Source organism: Anguilla anguilla, chromosome 3, assembly GCF_013347855.1.
Source record: "Anguilla anguilla isolate fAngAng1 chromosome 3, fAngAng1.pri, whole genome shotgun sequence".
NCBI lineage: Eukaryota > Metazoa > Chordata > Actinopteri > Anguilliformes > Anguillidae > Anguilla > Anguilla anguilla.
In genome coordinates, this window is record NC_049203.1 from 14118785 (window position 1) to 14145928 (window position 27144).

Below are 27144 nucleotides of genomic sequence, written 5' to 3' on the forward strand. Positions count from 1 at the left end.
TAAGAACATTGCCTTCTCAGCAATGATCCAATATAAGCCATTGAGCAGTAATATGGTTGGACAGAATATTAATCACAGAGACAGAACATTTTTGTATAGATTTTTAAAAGATTACTGCCTCAGATTATGTTGTATCTTCAGTTATTAAATGATGGTTCTCATGTGAGGAGAGGCCAAATTTAAGACGGATACGTCCTGTAGGAAAACACAACAAAGGTGAGGTTTGTTTTTGGTTCCAACAGGAAGTAACATCCTCAACAGCTCCATTAAGCAATGCTGCACATTACAGAACAGGACAGCTATCTCACTGTTTCAGGATTCCATTCAAAGAATAATCACGGAAAGATCAGTCGAATATAAACAGTGGACAATCACGGAACAATCACAGAACAATCAGGGAATAAAAAGGGTACAGCAAGGAAAAAAAATCAGGGGATAATCAGTGAACAATCACGGATTAATCAGTGAATAATCAGGGGGAAAGTTTGTCGCTGGGAGCCGCGCGGAGCTGCGTGCGCTAACGGAGTCGCGCGGCAGCGACGCAGCTGCAGGGGACAGCACAGGAGCGCGTTTCGGCTGTAGCTGTCCCCTCCGGAGAAAGCGCAATTAGAATTGCTAATGTAACGGAGCGGGCGCAAGAGACGGAAGCGCTGGAAAGATCTGGAATAGCAATGAGCTTCTCCTCCCATCGTTCAGGGCTGCCTGGCTTTTTTTTTCTTTTCTTTTTTTTAAACGCCATTGTAGGCCGCTGCTGTCAGGTGCACCGTGCGCACAGCGGAGGTGGTAATTGCATAGCATTCTGGGACAATTTTTTTTTTAAAGAGAAGTTCTCATTACAGACGCTGTAGAGGCGCAGGAGGTGACAGGGAAGAACACCTGCTCAATTACTTCAGACTCGTATTCTGTCACCATGGTCACCATGTCACCGCGTCCATGTCTGTACCACCGAAGCACTGGCAGGGGCTAACAGGGGTTTAAAAGAAAGTTCATACTTTGAAAATAGGTATTTGATGCCAATGAGACATGCTTAGTTCAATATAATCATTTTCCCTTTGAACACCTACAATCAGTGTTTTTATTCTCTCTTTTTGTAAAATAGAGTGATAAACTGTGTTCTCTGTTAGTAAAACAGAGGGATGAGTCTCATGACCTTTTGTAGTTTTTCTCATAGAGAGATGCTCATCTCCTGTCTCACAGATACACTACCATGCATATCATCAAACTTGTAAATATTAAAATTCCTGTCCAAAAACACAAGGGAACACAGACCTACCTACAGGTTAGTTTTGCACCGAAAGAGCTGTTTCTTTATGCAAACACACAGGAAAAACTGTGTGTGATCCCTGCTTGCAAGCCACATAATATTAAAATAAGAATGAGTGGAAGCATGCACCTCATTACTGGGGCCGTAAGGGAGACTTTAGGAAGCTGCTGTTTGATTGGACAGAGGTGACAGTGCTTGATTGGGCGTAGGTCACAGACATTCAGAGGAATAAATAATGAGTGGAAGGGTCTCCAGTTGTCAAATGTGTCATCCCCATATGGGCTGGGAAACACTGGAATGCTGCATCGCAGAATGAGACAGGAAGGGGAAGGATGGGGGCAGCAGCCCCTCTGATAGGATAAACTTATACAGGAAGTGTTGATACACCACTCATACAGCTCAGAACACTCAAAGGGAGTACCCCCTCACTTCCTTTTCCTGTCTGCTCATTTGGCACAGTGTAACAAACATCATCATGCAACTCTGCCCCCATTATAAACTCCCACCAAAAAAAAAAAAAAAAAACCCAGGTAAGATATTAATGCAAAGGGCTGGCAGACCAGAAAGATGAGAAGCCAAAACTCCCAGAATTCCCCCTGAGGAATCGTAAATCACTGACGCCTCTGGCATCCACTGCCTTCTGCGCTGTAATCACACCACCACATTTAGAAACCGTTTCCATGGAAAATGATTAGGAGGGAAAGATGTGTTATCAGCCAGTTTTATACATGCACTTTTGTGAAATGTTAAAAGATCTCTCTGACATTAATTGCTTTTACATTCGAAGCTTGCATGAAAAGCTGGGAAGAAACATAAAGGCGTGAAACTATGAAAAAAAGAATTAGCAAAAAGAGCAGTTTAGATCACAGTTTTTTCCAGCTATTCCCATAAGAGTGATCACTGTACTACATAATTTCTTTGCTAAGCTGTAATAAGTAACAAACCGAAACATTCCTGAATGGTTATAAATCTCTTCAAAACTTTAAACTTGAAAAGCTCTGGGAATTAAAATTAGCTGTAAGGGGATTCACTCCGTCTCAATCTAAAGAGTTCAAACCTTCCCCAAAATTCCACACTGCTGTGAAAACTGTTGGAGCATTGCCACTTCCTGTTGGAGCTCCGCCCTTTCCTGCATCTCCAGGCTCCAGAGTCTGTGTGGGATGTCTCCGCATGTGCTCAGTGTAGATGCCAAACATTCCACAGAGAGGAAGAGAATAATTACACTGAAGTCTCCGCAGCTGTGTGCTATACACGCCGTCCCAGAACCCTCTCTGTTTCTGAACATGCCTCATCTCTACAGCTGCCGCTCTCTGTCTCAACATCCTTAACCAATGAAGCCTACAAATCGGCTTCTGTACAATGAGAGGGACTATGAAGACAGGATTTGACCAGCAGGAAGGCAATCACACCCTGCAGTAGGGAGTCTCACTCAGCAGGCCATCGCCCATTCAGCACGGAGTCAATCAGCACCTTAACCGCTGAGCGGAAAGCCAATCAGCATCTCAGACGCTGCATTCATTTAAGCTTTCAGTTCAAAGGGGAACCCTTTCCTGCAGCTTCCACAGGCCAAAGAATAAGTCATTCAAGTGTCTGCACTCCTTAAGCAAAAGGTTGTTTATTGCACTGGAGCTGTTGCTAAGCACCCGTAATTATACAAAGAAGGAAAACTCCCAAAAACCAGAGGGGAGGGAGATGCAAATGAGCAATATTCATGCTGGTGATGGTGGGCCGGGTCATCCTGAGGCCACCCATACCCCAGGACACTCACCATGGCAACAGCACAAATCCTGACACACAGCACCCTCACCTGGCAATACAGCACCTCACCTGGCCATCTCACCTGAAAGCATAGCCTTTTACCTGACCAGCAATGCCCTGCCCTAGACCTTACCTAGCCTAATGGTACCCTCCCCTGGCTGTACCATATACAGTACAGAGTTCCTTAACTGGCTGTACACCTCCTCACCTAGCAACATGGAGCATAATCTGACCTGACTGTACAGTGCCTCACCTGGCCAAAGAGCTAGCAAGTACAGTGGGGAGCTGTCGCACAGGCAACCATTATCAATTAGAGAATTAAAGGTGGGACCAGAAAAATTTAACATGGGAATACAGAGATAAGCCCCTCTTTGTAATAGTATTAAAATACATATTCTACTACAGATCTACTAAGATTTTTGGCAACAGTATACAGTATATACCTCCCAAAAAAGGTTGGCAAAGAAACCTTCGTTAAGTCAAACCCAGCTCTCTCTCTCTCCTGTGAGATGCCTTGCAAGATGCTGCAGTAGAGGAGCACTTTGCCGTTGCTGTGGCAACCAGCAACCCAAATATCAAGTTCTTTTTACTGATGGTAATCCTGATTCAGGGGCTGACAGTATAGAATGTTGTAATCTTGAGAGTTTTTTTTTATTTTTTGATCTGATTTACTATGATCTTTAGTATGTGCAAAACCAAAAATTTGACAAATGATTGCTCATGGTATTTTTGTTTTGCTTGTTTTGCACCAATCATTGGTTGTGTTATTAGTTTTACCTGTGATAAAAAGTTTTGCACATGCATGCTAAAGGTCTTAGTAAATCAGGCCCTTTGTGTCTGTGTGTTAGGATAAGTCCTGCCATTTCTTTGAATCTTTTCTTTGATTCTTTTTGGCACATTTCTGATTTATCTAATGTGAGAATCTGTTCAGCCTACTCCATATTTAGCATCTGAAGGAAATACTGGAGGTGTTGCAAGGGAGTTTGATTGGGGGCTGATACTGTTGAAAAGGAAACATAGCGTGCCTTTATGTTCACTTTATGTGTGCGCGCTAACCACTCCACCTGTACCTTATCACCACTAGCTTCTAACAACAGTGCACTTCAGACTGTTCCTTCTGACACTACTCTAATGCGAAATTACATAAGAAATGACAAGCATAAACACAGATGAAATGCAGAATGAGTTACAAGCTCACAGAATCCTTGTAACAAAAACAAAGACTAAAACATGTTTATCTAGCCAACAGATCAAACATGGATTGAGGGGGGTGGTGTCCTATAGCTCATTGATAAATGGAGGTTCCACAGCCTTCCTTATGTCTGAGAAAAGTGTTATTTTCCTGAAGCAGGAAGTATGTAAGACAAATAGAAATGGCTCTCATGCACGCACATACTTATTTCATTAAAAATAGCGTGGCTCTGTTACAAAAACAATATACCTGCACAAAGGGCTCGCATTCATCTTAATGAAAATCATTCCAGTTTCACTACTTGTCACAAATCTTATGAATAGCAATTAATTCATACACTATATTTTTCCTCTGTGGTAACTGAGCCACAGTATTCTCTTGGGTATGAAGAGAGTGATAATGAGTATGAATTGTTGAGTAACAACAAAAGGTGCAGACCCCGTGGCTCTCCAGGACCATTCTAAGCAACCTATGTTGCCTTTTTATTGTTTAAAACTCAGACTTCTACTGCCACCTTTTGGCTGGAGGCTGCTCTGGCCCATTTCAAAGGCCCTCTCCTGGTTCTCTCCCTCCCCTTCCTCCTCCTCCTCCTCAACCCCCGCACCCACCTCAGGAGAGGCAGACTTCCGACAGAGGTCAGACCAACCACGGCTCCACTGTTGGAGGAGGTGGTGGAGGAAAATGGTGGTACGGCCAGGAGGCCTGAGTTCACACTTTAGGAATTTAAAAAGTGATTCAGCGTACTTATGGGGGAGTGATCTTCTTACCAACTGAGGCCATTTCTGTGACAAAATATTACAGATTCAAAAGGCTTTAAATGGGAAACCACAAAGCTCTCTTCTCCACTTACAGGAGTTGAAGGTGGTGGACAAAACCAGAGAAATGTTCTGGGGAAGCAAAACTGGATGATCCCATTACCATTTTTAAATTGCAGGGCATCAGCAACTTTGGTACAGTACAGTCTAAGGGTTGCTATGACAATGTGAGATATTTCCCCTCCTCCTGAATTTCCACCCCACACTACAGTTATCAGATCCTGGGGGAATTAGTTTGTTCTCATATATTTGTTTCATAGTTTGTTCAACTCGCCAGAAAATGAGATAAATATTTACAATGCTTGCAGGAGGCTAAAACTTGTCAGCAGGTTCTCTGTCCCAACAGCTTAGCTCCAGTAAACACATTAGCCCTTCTTCAGAAATTTCCTCCTTATGTCAATGATACCCAGGATAGAGGATACTACTTATTACAGAAAGTAGGGAGGTAGCCCAATGTGCATGCGTGATTGTGTGCGTGCATCTGTGCGTGTGCGTCTGTGCATGTGTGTGTGTACATGTGTGTGTGCGTGTTTGTGTGTGTACGAGTGCGCCTGTGCATGTGTGTGTGTGTGTGTGTGTGTTTGCATGTGTGCGTCTGTGCATGTGTGTGTGCATGTGTAAGTCTGTGCATGTGTGTGTGTGTGCATGCATGTATGTGTGTGTGCATGTGTGTGTCAGTGCGTGTTTGTATGTGTACATGCTTGAATCTGTGCGTGTATGTTTGTGTGTGTGCATGTGTGCATCTGTGCATGTGTATGTGTGTGCATGTTTGTATGTGTGCATGCTTGCATCTGTGCGTGTATGTTTGTGTGTGCATGTGTGCGTCTGTGTGTGTATGTGTGTGTGCATGTGTGTGTGTGTGCATCTGTGCGTGTATGTTTGTGTGTGTGCATGCGTGCGTCTGTGTGTGTATGTGTGTGTGCATGTGTGCGTCTGTGTGTGTGTGTGTGTGTGCACATGCATATGTGTCCGTGGGGAACAATGAGCAGCGCCACACCGTGCCAGAATAAGAGGCGGCAACACCAGCCAGATGTGTGATAAAGGCTCTTCACACGACAGACACAAAGACAACTGCCGCAGCCATTTATAAGCTCTCCTGCAGAGGGCACGGCAGGTCAACTGAGGTTTTATAGCCCATTTCAGAGGGTGCCAGCGATGCTGTATCAGTTCACTTCAATAGGTCCTTATCTTCCCCACAGGTCTTTTTGTGTGAAAAAAAAAAAATCCACATATATTTGAAAACCATACTGAGACAGTTAAACTGTTAACATAAAGAAACAGAAAAAATAATAGACAAAAATCACAAGGACAAAGAAGTGCTTAATGTTAGATAATATATAAAGGAGGGAAATCAGAAAGAAAAAAAAAGAATGTACAAAGATTAAAAGTAAGAATATGTGTGTCACTCTCCACTGATTCACCTTTCAGGGCGGAGTCCCCCAAAAGATCACTAAGAAAATCTATACCATCTCCCCCAGGAGAGAGCCTCCAACAACATGTGCATGCCCTGGCCAATGATGGAACCTCACCTCAGCTTCCTGATAGTAGTGAGGGTATTAGGGAACTGGACTGCAGGTTCAAATCCCAGGATGACACTGCTGTTACCCTTGAGCAAGGTGCTTAGCCTGAATTGCATTAATAAAATAACCAGCTATATGAATCGACAGCATATAAATATGAAATCCATCCATCCAATATGTAAGTCCCTCTCGGTAAGAAAATCTAGTAAGCAGATAAAAAATAAATTAATACATTTTTGATTCATATTACTGTTGTCCAAAATCAACCCCCAGCACAATAACTGTCACTTACTTGAATAAGAAACCATGGTAACAGCAACAGAAGATACTGGAGATACTGTAAGCCCACAAGGTAAAGTTTAAATTCAATTTTGGAAATACAGCACTCCAGAGACCATGTACAATATGAAGCCTGGAGATGCACTATAAGCGTTTGATTAATAGATGGTTCTTGAAATGAAGCAAAATTTCAAACATCAGAAAGAGAGGAACCATTTACCTGAACAAAGTTTAAAAGAGTGTGTTCAGGCAAAAGACAAAGGTAGCAATTCTTAAAAGAGCAGATAACATCCAATGAAGATGCTTTTTCACAATATCAACGCCTTTCACAAAAAGTCGACAAACAAAAAGGTCAGTCATTCATAGGAATAGCACATTCATCATGTCTCGCCTTCTCTCTTAACCAGGAATTTGCGTCACAGTTGTTTATCTCTGAAATGTATATCTGGGAAGACTTCAAGTAAAATCATTTAAAAAATAAAATAAAAAAGACAAAGAACAAAAATATCGTATACATAAAAAAACTCAAATGCAGCCCTGCTAGGCAGCAGCCACGACAAATTCATTTTGGACTTCACGAGAGACAGCTCAGTCAGAGAGATTCTCAACATTGGAGAATCACACTGGGTGCCACTTCTGAACTTAAGTTTGCCAGAACTAGCTGGAAATCCACACATTTTACATAATCAGAAGCATCCTACTGTTCACCCTGCAGTAACGCAACACCACTCTGTACAGCATAGCGTAGACGGCCATGACGTGCCTCTAAAATGCGACCCATCTGCTCTCAAAACCATGCGACAAATATAAATATCAACAAAATATATTGCAAAATGTATTTCACCCATTCAAATACATACAGAGTGGGGGTAGCAATATATGAACTTTCTGAGGCCACGACCCACTTAATGAGCTAATACATTTTCTGCAACCCACTAATTATACTGTTGCTTGATATGTGTTCAGCTATGAAATTGAAATGTTTCATTTTAATTTAGGCAAATAGCCTCCAGTGATATTCATACCATACAGATTCAGCACTGCACAAAATGCATGCTTTGCATTGGTAGCAGTAAATGCAGTTGCAGGTCAAAAGAACTGCATGCACAGTTGCTAGGGCAGCGATGAATTTTACAGGTGTGAATTTCAGTCGAATGTATATTATTGCTATAATTATTGTTCATTTTTTTTATCCACCTAAAGCCCTTCCGTCACCGAAGGGTGGGTCCTATCCCACAGTTTGGAAAGCGCTGGCGTAGAGTAGTAATGCTCATCGAAGAGGTCACCCATCTGCTCTTGACAACATGTGACAACCGCTCCCAACATCCACATATGATATAGAGTCAGCTGCTGAATAAAATATAGCTGCCATTTCGCTGCTCCACCTTCTCATCTAATTTAGATTACCTGAGCAGCAGCTTGTGATTAAAGCTAAAATTGCTTTTCATATCAAAGCAATTCATAACATTTTAACCGGAGCAAGTTAGGTGTGACAGTATAGTCCTTTCAAAGTCAACCTGGGCCAGATCTAATTTTAAAAGCTATTGAGAAACTGTACACATCTGCAAAAACAGAAAGTATTATATCATGGTTATGTCCGTTTTCTTTGTGCTACTATATATCCAGTATGTTTTAATATAACTGTGAGTGTGCGGCCTGAGGATCGTGCGTTAGAGCCTGAGGTGAAGGTTATGGAGGATCTTTACGGAGTCTTCCCTCCCTCTCCCGTTCCTCAGAAAGAGAAGGAACTGTGCAGACGGTGCTCTTGAGCGTGTGAGAGGAGCGATCGGCTCATGGAGACAGAATGTTCTGCGCCTCTCCTGGGTGTCAGGAGGGAGCAGGAGGTGAGAATCCTCACTGAACTCTGCACCAGATGGCGAAGAAGCTCTTTCAGCCCTGCGGAGAGCTGAGCGGGGGACAAAACCAGCAAAAACTGGGCTGGGGTGGCTCTTCCAGCGCTGCGGCTTAGCCGGGGACAAACCAGCAAAAAATTTGGGAGCGGTGGGGTTCCTAACCCTGCTCCCTGGGGAGGTGGTGGGGGGCATGATGGCAGAGAAAGGTATACAATTTGTGAAATTTCAAGATAATCCATCCTGGGATAGGAGGATAGGTTTCCAATGTAACCAACTATCAGATTGTTTGGTTAAGCTTTGGCAAAAGCTGTCAGTGTTTTCCCCTCTCCTGTTCAACATGGTCAGCATAAACTTTAATGGATGGAATGGGCTAGACATAAAAACACTGGCTTTGACCGCCTGGGCTGCTTGTTAGCTAGTAGCAGAGTGTGTCTATTGACCGTTTTATCGACCGCCCTATCGAATGCCTTGCTCTACTGAATACCTCGCTCTGCTGAACGCCCGGTCGATGTGCATAACCTTTCAGTCCCTTTGAATTTTACTGAGGTCACAGTCTGACTGTGTGCATCGAAGACCATTCGCACAGCGATTACCGTAAGTACAGTGATTACCATATATACAGTGGCTGCCGTACGTGCAGTTATTATAGTATGTAGAGTGATTACCATATTTACAGCGATTACCATATGTGCAGTGATTACTGTTTGTGTAATGGTTAACACATGCACAGCGGTTAGTGCATGCACAGTGATTAGCATGTGTGCAGCAATGACAGCAGCCTTAGTGACTGCCATATGTGCCGTGATGACCATATGTGCGGTGATGACAGCATGCACAGTGATGACCATATGCACTGCGATTACCGTATGCACAGAGATCTGCTAGAAGCATCCATTTTGCTCCCTTTCACCTGGGAAACACCAGGCTTCGCACGCGGGAATGCTGCCAAACCAGACGTCCGCGTGACGTACACGGACAAGTCTTTATTGTGAGGATCAAGTGAAAATACAACACCCACTGTTTCTTCCACTTTACCTCACCAAGCTGCCCTGAAAGAGTGCAGAGAAGAGAGCTCAGGGATTTCAGTGGGAAACACCAGGTTCAAATATAAGCTGAACAAACAAGGAAAAACCTTTACTGCTGTGTTTCAAAAATCACAGAAACTCCGCCAAAGGGATTTTTCTTCTCTGATAAAAATTCAGCTCACTCTGAGCCTAGCGTCCAGACAAGTCTAAGTCTTTTTCCTGAAGCACATCACTCCTTTGAGTAAGCACAAGCACCACACGCCTGGCCGATTTTGGAGAAGTCTCCCTCACCCCACCCCTGAACCATTAGCTCCCAAACCACAAACTTTTCGCGGGACACAGCTGAGTAAGATAGGCCGCTTCAGGTACAGGGTGCAAATTCAGTGAAGAGGATAATGGAGAATAATGAATGGCACTTCATACAGACAGCACCTTTCATCTCCCGATCTCAAAGCACTTTGCAGCGGGGAGTTAAACTCATCTCACCCACCACAAAATGAATTCATTCTCCAGCTCTGTCGTGATGGTCTCAGGCATGGTACTCATCCCTGCATCGGAAGGTCACTGACGCGCCCGCTTCGGGACGCACCGCAACAAAACATCGATTTACCCACTCCGCGGATTGGACACAGATGTAACGGAATCAAATGCTGAGCTGCCACTCCGCAGACAAAAGACACAGATGCACTGGCACCGAACGCCGAGCCGCTGCTCTGCAGACAGGCTGTTCATTGTCGGCTCAAGATGCTGAAGCATAATGCATGTTTACGAGGAAAGGGATGACACAATCTCTCACATTTTCGCTAATCTCATTCTTCATTGGACGGGCTCGTATCGGACCGCGCGGGATAAATACGCCGCCCGCCCGGCGTGTGTGGAACGGGCTGATGCGGCGCTGCTTCTCCTGCCGCTGAAAGGAGAGAGCGCTGTGGTGATTAAACAGGAGAGGTTTCTGAAATGGGCTCTTAACGAGGCTGAATCAGGACTGCATCCCCCTGCCACTCCATCTCAATCACAGAAAGAGCCAGAGCCGTGCTAAAGAACACCGCTAAAGTGTCATCCTAAGGAGTAGTGCTAAAGAGCAACAAACTAAAGAGCCGCACAAAGGAGAAATGCCTCACTCCACTTAATGACTCATAAAAATGCTTTGCACGGCTGCCAGGATCATTCCCTAAAATGTTGGAAACCAAAAGTCCAGGAAATTGCTCTTTTCAGTGTGTGTGTGTGTGTGTGTGTGTGTGTGTCTTTGTGTGTACATTTGCCTACGTGTGTGTCTTTGTGTGCGTGTGTGCATGTGTTCTAATTACTGCAGAATAGACACGTTTTGTTTGGGGTGCTATTTGATTTACACACATCAATCACACACCGAATACATAATGCCCTGCAGTGCTGTATTGCATAACTAAATCTAAAATAGTCCCACGTAATTCCACTGCTTGTGGATATACTGGGTTACTCTTGCCAGCATGTCTACCTAGAGGCCAGTTTGTACCAAAAAATCATGAGTCATACCTCAAAACCACCAAAGTCACAGGGTCAAAGGTCAAACCAGCTCACAGACTCCAGAATCAGTGCTCACACACCAGAATCAGCTCACACACTCCAGAATCAGTGCTCACACACCAGAATCAGCTCACAGACCACAGAATCATCCCTCACACACCAGAATCAGCTCACACACTCCACAACCAGCTCACACACTCCACAACCAGCTCACACACTCCACAACCAGCTCACAGACTCCACAACCAGCTCACAGACTCCACAACCAGCTCACACACTCCACAACCAGCTCACAGACTCCACAACCAGCTCACACACTCCACAACCAGCTCACAGACTCCACAACCAGCTCACACACTCCACAACCAGCTCACAGACTCCACAACCAGCTCACAAGCTGGATTTAGCCGGAAACATTGAAAGCAGAAATTGGAGCTATACCAGTCAGAAACAGATGCTCCAGAATGCACACTATGCACTGTACCATCAATGGATGAAATACATACTTCCTGAAACATGAAGGACCACCAGAGGCGGAGTCCAAAAGCCAGACCCTGGCGCCGGGCGTAACAGGGCGCTGACCTACATTCAGAGCTCGGCGTGGAGTTAGCCTCCGCTTCGCTCAGCGTCCAATCAGCGGTGCGCGCGCCCCTTTGTGCCGTGGCAGCCTGTAAAAACGCTGAGCTCGATTCAGATTAAACCGCCTCTCCACGGAGAGGGAGCGCGGGCGGCCCACGGGGGGGAGAGAGAGAGTCTTTATCTATATTTAGGAACAAGCTTTCCAGCTTCGCCGCTGTGGAGGCAGAACCTGCGACAGCAGCAGAGTGTACCAGCGCTGTTGCATGGGCACACATTCACATTAAAAGGTACTGTCATTATTATTATTATTACCACTCTTGTGGTCCAACCAAGGTAGGAAAGGAAAGTCGTATAGAAAATGTTTTCATTTTATAATCTTAAAAGAACAATCAGACATAATTCAGAGGGGTTGTAATTACATCATATAATATGAAATGCCAACCAAAACAGTTACGAACTCAATTACACACAATGCACTGATCATTGAACGTGAAGTATCATTGTATTTTTAAACATTAGCATTACAGTAAAATGTGACCTAAATATGGAAAATATGAGTTTATGCGCATTAGTTTATGCCAGACTGATGCTGTCATTTGCTGTCCTTCGTCATAATAGACCAGCTTCACTGGTTAGGCTCATAACATTACAGGACTCTAAGCCTGCCTCTGAATGTTCTGCCCAAATACAAGGGGTACGCTGTGTTAATAAACTAACAATCGGTTGCTTCTTCTGATGAATCGTGATCCAGTGTAGGTTGGACTCCAAATAGAAGCAGCAGAGAGAGAGAGAGAGAGAGAGAAAGCGAGAGAGAGAGAAAGAGAAGAGAGAGAGAGAGAGAGAGAGAGAGAGAGAGAGAGAGAGAGAGAGAGAACATCATGCTTATTATGGGTCTTTCACACTGAAAGCACATCAACGGAAAAAAACCTTTCTGAAAGGACAGGCTTAAAGAACGCTGTCACACAGAAGGCAACTTTCCATAGATCACCGTCTAGCTGCTAACAGTTAATTTTACACTGCTGACAAGTTATGAACGCATTATTGAGCTTGCTGATATGGGGATAAATCAAATATCAACACTATATTTCCAATAAAATCTGTTTTTCTTTTTTTTTACAAGAACAAGCATTCAGCTTTCATAATTCCCACCGATAAAATATCTATCATCTCGCAAAGATATTCCATGCCTCTCAATTCAGCGGTAATTATACAAATCAGGTCCATGTAATCACGCGCATCAATGAAGATTAAAATAATTTTGGCAGTTGAGAGAGCAGGCAGATTGGAGCGGTGTGCATAATTCTTGTGCACACGCTCAGTATCAGAGACACACAGGTGCCAGGCAGAGGGCCCACATGTGGGCTGCTAGAAGACGAAAAGAGAGAGAGAGAGAGAGAGAGAGAGAGAGAGAGAGAGAGAGATCCAGATCTTAATTAATACGGAACTGAGGCAATGCAGAGGGAGAGCACAAATTCAGAAAAATTGCTTCAAGCCCAAACTACTGTCAGCACTTCCCTCCACAAAAAGCAGAACCTCAGCTACTTTTCTACCGTGTGGGAAGCCATGGGGTCATGTAGGGTGATTACCTCCGCACAGTCACAAAGACTGTGGCCCCTACTCCGTCACAGTCACACTTTGCTAAAAATCTGTCCCTGCAGTATCTGACAGTGCCAGTCACACAGTGCTGTGTCTCCACTCTCTTCTCTGTCAGAGTCACACAGTTCATGAAAATCCACCCACTTCTCAGTCACACACTGCTGAGACTCCAATTCCCAGTCACAGTCGCACAGGGCCAAGACTCCACCCACTCCTCTGTCACACACTGCTCAGACTCCACCTCCCAGTCGCAGTCACACAGGGCCAAGACTCCACCCACTCCTCTGTCACAGCCAGAGATGTGTGGCTCCTCTCAACCTGCGGAAGTCTGGCTGCTCACCGACTCCAGCCCATTGGTGCATCTGAAGCACTCTCTCTGTACCCGCAGATTTTCTGCCACCCCCATGCCTATATTAAGCAAGCAGGGATATCTATAGTCCTGCAGGACTATTAATCACAGAGTCGTGCGCATAAAAAAATGCTTTTATGCCTCTGTGATAATTAGTTATCATGAAAAAAATGAACTTTAGGTTTCAGAGGTCCAGAGGGAGGGGAGTGTGTTTTAAATATTCATCAGCACGGTGAGTGATTAAACTTCACCACACTACCAGTGTGATTCAGTGTAAAATCACCACAGAGGCCAGGTTCAAATCTATGCCAAAAACGAAATAATAATCTGCCGGATAGGCTATCAAAACACATCAGAGACCTCCTAGGAAAGCAGCAAATGCAGAAAGATTTATACACAGTACCGAACAAAGTTCATTTTTTCCCTTCTTTTGGTCATGTTACTGCAGTCCATTTACCTGGGACCTGTCCCTCTGGTACCCGGTAATTCTAAACAGCCGAGTCTACGGCGATCGTACAGATGGCATTCTGCCACACCCCTCCGTAGAGCATTCGGCATTTACGTGCCAACACAAAGGCAGAGCAGAGCTGTGGGCAAACAGGCTGCAGTCTGGCAAATATCTGCAGGAATGCCAGACTCTCCCCCCCCCCCCACCCCAATCCCCAAACCAGAAACAGGACCCTCTGCCAAATGTGATGTAAAACACTGCCTCATGCAGACTTTAGGCCTTCTGGTTATGAAGCTGAAACGAAGCCCACTGTAGCCTGCTGTGTGGGTGTGGAGTCTGTATATTTACGGTACATGACAGTCATTTAGCAGACGCTCTAATCCTGAATAAATTTCAGCATGAAAGTACAGCCCCGTGAGTTAAATTAATTATATAGGCCAGCCTAACGGCCCTTTTGTATCAGAGACAGTTCACACATGCAGTATTATTAAAGTATTGATGTAATTTAAGTACACTAACCTAGAACAGAGGCCAGTTCTAGCCTTTTTAAATGAGATGCTTAAATGGGATTTGTCCCCCAAGCAGGTGCTTAAATGGGATTTGCTTGGAGGATGGGGATGGAAGCAGAGCTGAGATGCAGACTGAAGAGGTGGGTCTTGAGTCTGCCTTGGAACATGGCCACCGAATCTGCTGTCCTGACCACCATGGAAGTTCATTTCACCGCAGGCTGCAGTTCAGCTGCAGTTTTAGTGGTGGACAGCCTGGAGACAAAGTTCTCACACGGTGAAGGAAGAGGTCCGCTGTTGCACGGAGGGGTAAAGCTGGCTCACAGAACGCTGTGGAAAGTGAGCAGGTCCAGGGAGAACCCTGGCGAGGGTTTGGGGTGGGGAGAGGGAGCGAGGGGGAGAGAGAAGAGAGAGGGATTGTCTGTATCTAGGCAAGAAGAGCAGTAGTGTGATGTGATTACCCGGCTTGGCTCTCTGCTCTGTCTCCTCATTTTCTGTACAATATGCTTACCTCAGCAACAGCCCCTACAGCCTCTCTTCCAAACACACAGGCTAGTTTCGCAGACACACTTAAATGCATATACACACAAACCCAATCACTCTGAATTTTCTTATCATAAACCTTCACAAATAATCCCCCATGTTCTGAGTATCCAGTACACGTAGAATGCTGGCCTGAACTGCTTTCCAGAGGTAAATGTGACTGTGTCTACACACACAAACACACACATACCATACACAGACAAATCTATCATGATCCACATTTCCGTAAGCCCTAAAGATTCTTCATTTTTCAAGTACCTAAGATAACACACATAACATCCCTTCACAATATAATACATATTATATAATATAAAATATAATATATTCTATGAACCACATGCAAGGTTCTGTTGCTGGCTGCAAGGCAGAAGCACCGTTAACTCATGTCATACTGACATGGCAGGCCAGCAGATCAGCATTCTGCTCTGAGATGACACCTTTCTGATTGGCTGGTGAAGTGCATATGTGTTTCTATGGGCACAGTCACATTGCTCCGGATCTCAGCATTACTTCTGAAAGGTAGAAGAGCTTTGGGTTGAGAAGATCACTGCAAAAAACATCATCAGAAAGCCCACACTGCATAGTTCTGATGTCATCAGGAGGCAGCTATAGAGGCATTAGTGATCCATGCTCACCAACTGATTGGTCCACTAACTCTCTTAGTAATCATACTTCACCAATCCACCCCTGCTCCATTTCTAATGGGACTAACATAGACCTGGCTTCTTTAAACCTCGGAAACATATTTTCCACCAGTCCCTGATTTGCTCACATTCCAGAGCCATTCACAGACAAATTTGCAGGAAGGCTTCCAGACAAGCCATCGGTTCCCCTCCCTGAGAAAGCTAAGAGGCCACAGATTGCAAATAAGCTCAGCTTTCACATAAATCTGACAGCGGGGCGATTATACTGCGGATTTAGGCCCGACGCAGAAATTTGTTCCTGGCAGTGGGAACACTTCCTGTATGTGTTTGAGCTCGCAGAGACATTAAATTGCATTACATTCATCAATCAAGTGCTCTTAACCTGGACAACTAACATTGTAAGTGACCGTACATGAGTGCATCCACATAATGTAATGAGTAACATGGACCAGGCTAACAGCACTCCTAGAACAGAGACTACATGCTACATCATTAAAGAACTAATGTAGGCTACGAAAGCCCACATTGTTATGTTTCATGATTTCATATAAATCAGAAAGATTGAAGTATTTTGTTGTGGTGAGGGAGTTTTGTGTTTGTGTGTGTGCCCGTGTGTGTGTGTGTGTGTGTGTGTGTGTGGACACACACATTTACCTCCGGAAAGCACATAGGGATGGTAGAAAATTCCATTGTGAGGAGTAATGCAGACAGAGGCACAGACTCTCTTTAACATTCCCTTATATGCAGAAGGCCAGAGCTGTGTGCACAGGGACAAAAATCCACAGAGGGAGGAGCTTATCTTCTGACAGAGCAGGCCACACCCACATTTCTCCACTACCTCTGTGTGGTGTGTGTGTCCCCATAGAATCTGCTGCACTACAGACTTAGAGCATCATTGCCTATAGCAGGACTTGTGCCCAGAAACTACAGTTAAAACACCTCTCTCTCAGCTGATTGAGTGTTGAAGTACTTCCAAATTACATTAGTTATTTGCTTAATTGATGCTCATATCCAGAGCGACTAACAAAGCTTACATTATAACAGGGTATCCATTTAGGCAGTCAGATGTTTGCTGAATCAATTCAGGTTAAGCGAATTACTCAGGGGTACAATGGCAAAGCTTCACCTGGGATTGGAGCACGCAACCCCCGAGACACAATCAAAGCACCTTAATCGCTGTACTAAGCCAGACCTCTGCCGTAGCCCAATCACAATGGGCTGTGAAAAGGCAGAGAGAGAGCTGAGGAGGGAAGACTGAAGGCTGAGCAGCTGCTGAACTGAAGAGCTTCTTCCTGATCCTGCGTACTGCTGACAAAGCAGCAGCCCTGTGCTGCCCACGCTCCTGTTTCAGCACGGCCTTTACAAATCTCCATCGCATCTCTAACAGGTTCAAGTGTGGGTAATAGCATCCTTTGAAAAATGTGAATGCAGGCACCAAAGGGGAAGGGAAGAAGACTTTATATTTTTACAACAACCAATCTGAAGTAGAATGTGTGTGTGTGTGTGTGTGTGTGATATGTGCATGTGTGCGTGTGTGTGTGTGCATGTGCTGGTGCGAGTGTGTATGTGTGTGCATGTGAGTGTGTGTGTGTGTGTGCATGGGTGTGCGTGAGCGTGTGCGTGTGCGGGTGTGTGTCTGTGTGTGTGTGTGTTTGTGCGTATGAGTGTGTGAGTGTGCGTGTGTGTGTGTGTCTGTGTGTTTTTCTGTGTATGTGTTCAGGTCTCTCTACACAAGCAAGATCTATATATTGAACTGCCAGTCTCTTAACCAATCTCTCTATGTGGGCGCCAGTCTCTCCATGCAAGCACTGGTATCTCTATACTGGTACTGCTCTCTCTATGGGTGCCAGTCTCTCCACATGACCCCCAAACTACACAAGATCCGGACTCTCTACACAAGGGCTGGTTTCTCAGCGTGAGCACCAGTGGCGCTACATCTCTGTACGTGCAAGCAGAGGTCTCTGTGACAGCGACTGGGAGCCCGTGTCCTCCTTTCCAGAGGGGGGCTGGGGGGCTGGGCCCGGCGCCAGCACAGCAGGCTGCGTCTGGTCTCCATGACAACCCACAGGAAACGGCAGCGAGGGGGACACCGGGCTTACGAAACGCACACCAACCCACAGCGGAGCCCTGCGATTTCAGATATAAAATAAGAACCTGAAGGTGGGCCTCAGAGGCGCCCGCTTTCATCGCAACCACGTACAGAGTCAGGCAAGCAAAAGAAGGAAAAGAATCCAGAGACAGATATTACTCCGGTCTTATTTCTAGGTCAGTAGTGTGATCTTTGTTTTTTTTTTTGGTTTTTTTTTTTATCTCGTTGGCCCAGCTTTTCAAATTCACACATGGGCTGTGGCATTTCAGCACGCAGATATCGCAGAATAATTTTTACGATGAATCACGGCTTTTGCTCATTAACTGTGTGTACACGCTCCGCAGCGCTTCCTGGCTGCTACCTGAAGTGTGAAACAGGAGACCTGTCGGGGGTTACTCATCAACCTGTCCGCCACGATTAGCTGTGAGGCCTTTTCATTTTACTATAACCCCCACCCCCAGACACACACACACACTTCTCAACATGAGCCATCAAATGAAAGTGAGCCGAGATATGATTCCAAACAGGTGATTAAAACCACAATCCAAATTCTAGTCTGTGTAAAGATTGCACGATCGCTGCCTGTCATTAATCATAATTATGCTCCAGTTGTGTGATTAACCACTGTGTTTCTCCTGGTTGATTAGTTATTGTCAGGTTCCTCGTCTTCAGAGATACACACGGAGAGATCTATTCATCACAATCAGCTATGAGAGGCCAATATATACATCTTAGGAATTCACCACCAGATGCATTTGTCCAGAGCTATTTATACTGCTACATTCTTTCACGCACAATCCATTAATACAGCTGGATATTTGCTGAGGTTAAGTTCAGGTTAAATGCCTTGCCCGAGGGTACAACAGCAGCGCCCCACCTGGGAATCAAACCCATAACCTCTGAGTTACAACCGCAGCTCCAAAACCATTATGTTGCACCGGCTACACTGCTCCCCCAAAATAAGCGGCTCTGTGTGAAACATATCGAACAGGATTTAACCTACAACCGGATATTAAGTCTCTAATAGCCTGCAATTCATTTACATACCGAATTTTACTGTTTTTTGTTACTGGCACTATAAACTTCATACAAAAGGTATGCTGGCATGTTTAAGGATATCCCTCTGAATTTGACTTCATTCAGCCCGGAAACCTCTCGGCCTGAGAATTCATCAGCAGGAGTGTGTTCATAATTAAGACGGAGATAATGAAGCTAATTAAGTTACACAAGCCAGTCAATGCCCCGCACGTGCGGCTTTGTCAGACCTGGCACGGCGCTGCCTGCTGACTGGCTCTGACAATGTATCTGGGGAAGAGGCCAGAGCTGAGTGGCTGCTGATTGGCTCTCTAAAAACAGCGGTAGACCAGTAGGAGACCCTGTGAGGAGAGGTCCAACACTCCCACACACCTATATACACACTCTACATACCTTCATGCATTTTCATGCCAACACACATACACACGGGCATGTGCCAAAACACCTACACACCTACACACCTACAAACAACGACGCCAACACTCCCGTACACAGACTACCACTTAAACATCCACCTGCATACACACACACAACACACCAACACTCCCACACAAATACACTCAAATACTGTCACACCTACAGTACAGTATGTACCTATACTCCCAATCCCACCCACACACCAGCATACCTATACAAACACTCCCCCACCTACACGTCCACTTATATACACGAAACTACACACTTGCACAACATCAGCATCACCGTCAGAAGTGCCGTTTGGGTAACGGGCAGGGAAAGAGATATGGTCACTGCTCTACCAATCCATCGTGTCATGCTACACTCCACCACATCTATTACCACCATTAACAGCTGCAGGAGAGAGGAGCCAAGCACCAGTTCTCTCTGAACAGAAAGCCTGTTTTCTGAGAATAAGAAACACTCTAAAGCCTTCATACAGCTCTCCATGCCAGATAAACAGAGAAAAGGCGATTGCTTTAAAAAAAAAAAACACTTCACGAAACAATTTTTTTTTAGCATCATAATCTGCAATGAAACACAGTCAATATGAGGCAAGCTGCATGTTCCAAGAACATTCACAGCAAGCATAGATAGCCAAGCATTGATGAATACATATGTTGGCCAGCGCAGACATATTAATGGCATAATTCTGTGTGTGTGCGTGTGTGTGCGAGCGAGAGTGTGTGTGTGTGTGTGTGTAGTTTAATACCGAATAGTGCCGAATTGGTGAGAAGACCTCTTTTCTGTGGAATGAACAGCTCTCAAGCTAGATGTCAGAATTCTGCTCCTGTTTGAAACTCTATCGACCCAAAACTGTCTGAAAGCCAGCTCCACTTGAGAGAAGGTAACCTTTTTCCTGCAGAGAGACACAGCACAGTACACCACTAAGCAGCACAATGCAGCACACACACACACATATGTACAGGCACTTAAGATGCTGCGCAAGGTTTTATGGACACCAGTACAGATACAAAAAAATCGATTGTAGCACAAAGGAAATGAGGACTCATTTGAAGAAATACATTTTAAAAGAGCAACACAACACAGGTGTCTTTGATTGGCAACGACTCCACAGCATGTCACCCCCTCCCACCAACTGCTCTTGATGTTTGCGGTTTCGAACACAGCCTCTGTGTCCATCTCTGGGGGGGCTGGTGCACCCTCCCACACACTCCCCCCTCCCCACGCCAAGGATATTCAGGTTCCGTTCGATATAAAGAACCCCAGAAGACAGGATGGCGCTTCTTTGCACAGCCTTATAAGGCAAAAATAAATTAAAAATGTATAAAACAGAGGGAAGAACACAACTCATGAAGCATCTATGAAGAACAGGGGGTGCTAAATATGATGTCACTTTTAACACAGAAGATAAATTAAGAAAAGCAGTGTGATACATTTTCATACATAATGTTTATGACAGCTCAGTATCAGATTACAGCTCACACTGGGTCTGTGGAGTGATGAGGAATGGTGGTTCCCCAATGAGCTGTTCGGCATGTCAGCCATTCTATTCCACATTAAAGAGCACACGCATGGAAAGCAGGAGAGATAATGAGTGAGCAATCTAACCAGATCTGTCCCTCTGTGTGCATACAGGAGAGAGTGTGTACCTGTAATCTATCCAAAGCTGTCACACTCTGGACAAATTGAAGAAAGAATAATCTAACTAAATCTGTTCCACTGGGCAAAAACATAACACAAAGAGAGTAATCTAATGAGATCGGGTTCACTGCGCAGGCACAGGAGAGAGGGTGAGTGTGTAATTGAACTAAATCTGTTCCACTGCGCGGCGACGGAAGAGAAAGAGTGTAACCAGATCTGTGCCACAAACAGTGCACACAAAGCGTAGCCTAACCAAATCAGTTACATTGTGCACAATGTGAATAACAAGCCCTAATTTCCTGGCAGTCAATGCGCAAGTAAATTAGTTAAAACAGCTACCTCTAATCTGCTCAATGTGCTCATATAAATTAGAAACTGAATGCACAAATAAAAAATGGATAATTAAAGATCACAACCGTAGGGACACTGTCATCTGCAACCAGTGCTCTTGTGCGTCCCTTACCAGAAATCAATAATTTAGGTCGGACTCCACACGTGTGGATACCTATGAATGAGCATATCAGAATGAGAACTGCGTTTGGATGAGGAAGCATTACTGAGGCCAAAAACATTCCTTATAGACCAGCGACAAACAGGTAGATATTAAGCTCATGACATTTATTGGGGTAATGTTATGTCTTCAAATAAAAAATGGGGTGGGGGGGGGGGGGGCAATAAAGGTTTAAAAAGTCTTTGCTTTGGCAATAGCACCGCTGTACAGTGCCGAAAATGAAATATGCAAAGATACTCGATACTTGCGCCGAATTTGCGCGTTGTTAACGGGTACAAGATTTGCGTCAGAGCGAATAGGGTACGCGGACACGGTGCGACACGAGAGGGGGCGAGTGTAAGGACCAGAAGTCTGCGAGAGAGAGCCGTGACTTTTCGCCTTACCCACCTCCGTACTGAGAAGAGTTGGCCCTCAACGCTATGCTTAGCTGCGTGTGAGAATGACAGGTTTTTTTTATTTTTATTGTTTTATCTGCAGAATCACCTGTTGGGCTCTTTTTAAAAAATTAATTAAAAAATAAATAAATAAATAAATAAATAAATAAATAAATAATAATAATAATAATGCAGGCTGAAGTGATAAATTACTGTCTGAAATTAATTTCACAGGTACGACAATGGAAAAATAAATATACAAAATATCAGATAAATCAATCTATTTCATAACTTTCAAACAAAAGTTATTAAAAATATTTTTTTAAATATTTGTTTATTTAACTTTTTAATTCCCTGCATTGCAATCTGAAACGTGAATAATATTTTTTTAGTTCTACATTGTACATTTTTATGTCAAACGGTCCAGTCATTGATGGTAAATAATTAAGCTTGTGAGTGTTTGAATTAGCCTACAGCGATTTTTGCATGAGTGTTCTGGACCTCGAATGTGTACACGTGCCAGCAAGTCTGCCTCTGCATCTGAATCGCAATGCCTGCTGGTGCCCCTTCTCCCCATAAGACGCCCCAATGATCTGTGACAGCAAAACCTGATGAACTGTTTACTCACCAGTCTGTGGAAGATGTTTCGTCGATAACATCCTGGTACGCAGTCAGAATAGCCAGTCTGTTCTTACTGAGGTTCACAGCCATCCTGGTGTCCTTGCGATCATCCAGACCTGTGTGACACCGTGATGGAGCGGCAGAGAGAGTGAGACTGCAGGAGATGCCGAGTTGAAATGGGACAGATACAGGCTGAAACAAAGACGCGGAGCTTCACCGCGATACCCCTGCCAACTGCGCGGTCCTAGTGCCGACGGCTAATACGCAGCGAGGAACAACTGCCGGATCCTAAATGCCACAACCAGATACAAAGCGCGGGCTGACGTCATGGTAAAGAAATCCCCTGGACCAGAAGCATCATTAAGTGCAATCCTCACACCTTCTCTGTAAACTGCTGCTGATATCGTTAGGCTGATTAGCCTGTTTATGGAGGACAGCAAAGGATTCAGTGAATCTAGGCTCTTCAATTTGATAACAACCCACAGGCTTTCCAATTGTGTCAATCCTGGATTTGTAAACTTAAGACATATCTGGTTGCACTACATCTTCTATTTCATTATCCAAGTTATTGTGAGTCTTGCAGTTCAATCTTAATAGTGTCAATGTAAGAATGTGCCTTTAATTCATTTCAATCAATGTTCTCCCTTGTTCTGCTCACAGATCTCCTGGAATATCTTTCCAGTTGTTTCCCTTCTCTTTCTCTATCTGATGTGAGATATTGCATAACGGATGAAAGAGTTAATAATATTGAACAACATAATGTAAAACATGACTGATGCTGTATGATAAATTTATGATGATGTTTATGAATGCTCTTTGAGGATGAAGTCCAACCCAGCATATATCCACGGCATGGCCCAGCTCATTACAGCTCGACAGGAAGGCTCACAGCAGTGTCCCTTTCCCTGTGGAGAGTCATGTGTTAGAGGAACCGTCAGTCTGAGGCTGAATTATAATTAGAGAGAGTCCGCAGGAAAAACCCCCACAAATGATCAAGACCAGTTGACGCACGTACTACACGCATCACCATACCAAACATATCAAATGCTCCAGCTCCAGCATGTGGGTCCACTCCGATGTTTTAAATCAAATCCAGTGTTTGCCAGGGCCAGCTATGGCCAGGAGTCTGGTTGGGATGCATATCCCAGGGAGGGAGGGTGTAAACAAGTGGGATTGTGCTTGCATTATTGGGAAAGACCAACTGCTCTGGCAGAATCATTGGCTACAATCTGTCTGCAGATGAAATGTATCTCTCATGGATTGTCTGAGCAGCTCAGCTCGTAACAGTAACTGAATGTGAAATAGTCTGTGCCATCCTGAATTCAGTTTTATGGTAAGTGTACAAATGGTCAGGGAACTGGGCTTTTAACAAGGCCGGGGGGGGGGGGGGGGTTGATTCTCAGTGGGGCACTGCTGTTGTACCATTGAGCAAAGAACTTAATCTGAATTGCTTCAGTAAAATATCCGGCTGTGTAAATGGATTGTATCTAAAAAAAAAAAAAAAAAAGAAAATCCAGTAAACTTTAAATCAGCCAGGATAAATTGAGATGTTGCAGCACAGGGAGGCGCATGTGATTACGACAGTTCCTTTCCGAATCAGGAGCAGGGTAAAACTATGGATTAAAAAGAAGCCATTGAGTTCCAGAGGCGTGTGTTTCCAGCGCCCGGTGTGGAGCCAGGGAGAGGGAACGGCAGGGCGCATTGCCGCACCCCGCGGTGAAGCGTGTCTCAGAACCACAAATCGAAGTCCTCTTTCCTCCAGAGACGGCGAGCGGCGCACCTGTTCGACCTGCAGTGTTCCCTCCCCGGCTGTGCAGACGCAGCAGGGGAGGAGAGGGGACAAGTTCTCAGACAACCCATCCATAACATGTGGCAGTCACACTCTATAACACTCCCTTTTATCCTTTTTTATATCCTCTTTTTAGACTGTGTAAATGCGTGTCAGAAAGTGCTGGGGTTTAGTCTGGAGAAATATGATAAGTTATTGTAGTGGATGGACAGACACAGAAAACATAACATCCCCCATCACACACGCGTGCACACGCACACACACACACACACACACACACAAACACACAAAACTTACACAGACACACAAATACACATCCGGAAACATATGCACAAACATACACACATGCACACACACACGTACGCACGCATGCACGCATGCACACACACACACACACGTGCACATGCACATGTACACACACACACAAACATTGATGCACACACGCACACATACAGTACATAGGGTGAGGCAAATGATCCGCTTTCATCTTGTTTCCTGTGACCAAGGATGAGACAAACCCCATGCCTCTGTTCTCCACACTAAACCACATAACTGTTAACACTTGAGAGCAGAACGATTGACCTCATGCCTTGTCTCAGTCTCATGTAATCTGAAGCTGTCATGGGCAATGTGGGCACCATGACAAACATAACAACTGATTGTAATCACTGTAGTAAATGGGGTTCACTGTAAAATCTCATCATCCCCCAGAGAGTAAATATAGCCCACCTCCAATCTGCCCTTTCCTGCCTACTGTGAAGAAAAGTCAAGATAATTATATCAGCAAGAGGTAAGAAATGTGGCTCAGTAAAGCTTTCTGACCCAAAAATTATTTTATACTGCAACCTAGTGGCGATAACTGGTTACTGCATCTGACGGCATTCTTGGATTTTGCTTTACTAATTATCAGACAGGAAAGACAAAATAAAAGAATAGGGAGCTCCTGTTTATTTTACAGTTAAACAAATAATCAGCTAATACTCACTATAAATCGTATTATTGCCCATAATCCAAATATAAACAGGATTAGTATTCACAGCATCGGCATGTTATGAAATGTCTCATTGTTAATTCCAGCTGTTCATTATAACCGAGGCGACAGTTAGCCATATACAGTTAAAACAATAATGATAATCAGTACATATAGTGCAGATTTCATCATACACAGACTTAAAGAGGTGGAACAGTGACCACCTAAGAAATGCTTCAGGGTCAAAGAGATAGAGATAATCAAAAATTAAAATGCTCTCACCTCCAAATTCACAAAATGTGATATACAGGGATTCCTGGTATAACTTGTATATGTCCTTTTTCTGTAAGAACATCCAGATCAACTTTCCCAGCAACTGCATTTTTTAGGACTGAGCAGTGAAACATTTTCTTTCTAGTACTTTGCATTTATTTTATATTTCTGTAGGTAATACCATAGGTAACAGTCATGCTTACAATGTGAAACAGAGGAATTCTCACTGCTATTCCTGTAAACTGACCAAAAAACGTCCTGTGCTACTAAGAAGTCTGGGCTGTTGCTAATTTATTGCAGTGTTATCGAGGCTTAATGTTTGTTATTGTACTGCGCATGTAATTAATGCATCTAAAATGGCCAAAATCATTGGTCTGTAAAAAACCGAGCAAAACAGTTTGTAAAGGTTTAACATTTCATGTGGTAATGTGTGGGTTTATGATAAGCCATTCCACTGACCATATCCTCATCCCAGATCATCATTTTGGCCAGCTACGTTGGAAAGTTACAGAAACAGATTGGTTTCCATGTTAATAGCGAACTGACTGCTTTCCTTGGCATCGAGCATTGATGTGTTTCCTTACATTTGCAATCTGCTTGAACCAATGTCTCATAGTGCACACACTGCGTGACTTATTGCCAAAATCATTCTTCCCTTTTTCTAAAACGAGCCTATTAATAATGTTCACCGCATTGCATTATACATTCTTCAACAATTTCTTTGCTCAGCACTTTATTTCTTCCCATCATTGTGGAACTCAGATAATGAAATATGATGAAGGATTATTAATGTGTAATGGACAACGCAGGCTGTAGAAACAGAGTGTGCATGGGGATCTGTTACGGTCCCCAGTGGTTGTCTTTTCAAGGCTGTTTTCAGTGAGCAACACAGGACAACACGCAGTGAGAGAAGAACACCAGCAGGTGGCGAACAGCTTCTTCTAGTCATAGCTTAACAAAGCCATCTAACCTTCTTTTTTTTAGGGAGGGGGGGTTGAGGGGGTTTTGGGGGGGGGGGGGGGGGGGGTTAATGTTGTAATTATGTATTTACTTAACTGAAATTCAGTTAACTTTAAATTGGGAATCTGCATGCCACATTTAATTTAAATAAGGGAAATGAAACAATGAGTTTAGCATAAATCAAGTGAATGTTCAGGGAATGTATTTTACTGTAAAGTTACAACAATGAGGATGCAACAAATTTGTGTTCCTCCATCCACATTCTGCAGGCAGTCTGAAATGTAACAGTGTTTAATGATTGCTTAATAGGGATCTGAGGAGGAGGCTGTATTGCCATCTATCAGCCGGAGGATTGAATTGCACTATGAAATAGTAAATCTAGCCAGTCGAAAATGACCGGCCTTTTTAATAGGATGATGAAGGAAATAAAAACGAATCCCTTTACTTATTCTGTGTTGTCCACACAATCCTTGTGATACTGTGACAGAAATATTGTTTCAGTCTTACTGATTTCAGCAAACTTAAGCCGTTCATTTAGCAAATTTTGATTTTAGCAAGTTTCAGTTGAAGTGAATTTATCATCACAA

At 44.1% G+C, this 27144-nt stretch overlaps 1 protein-coding gene across 5 annotated transcripts in view; it reads right to left on the reverse strand.

The window, feature by feature from the left end:
• Positions 1 to 22873, reverse strand: part of LOC118224190 (drebrin-like) — a 39930-nt gene extending 17057 nt beyond the window's left edge. The window contains exon 1 of one of the 5 annotated variants that reach the window (XM_035411455.1): positions 22573 to 22873. In XM_035411455.1, the coding sequence (XP_035267346.1) occupies positions 22573 to 22655 (83 nt within the window). In that variant the 5' untranslated portion in view covers positions 22656 to 22873. The remainder of the gene's footprint in view (positions 1 to 22572) is intronic. The other 4 variants (XM_035411453.1, XM_035411452.1, XM_035411450.1 and 1 more) reach the window with 4 other exon arrangements.
• Positions 22874 to 27144: the final 4271 nt, after the last annotated feature.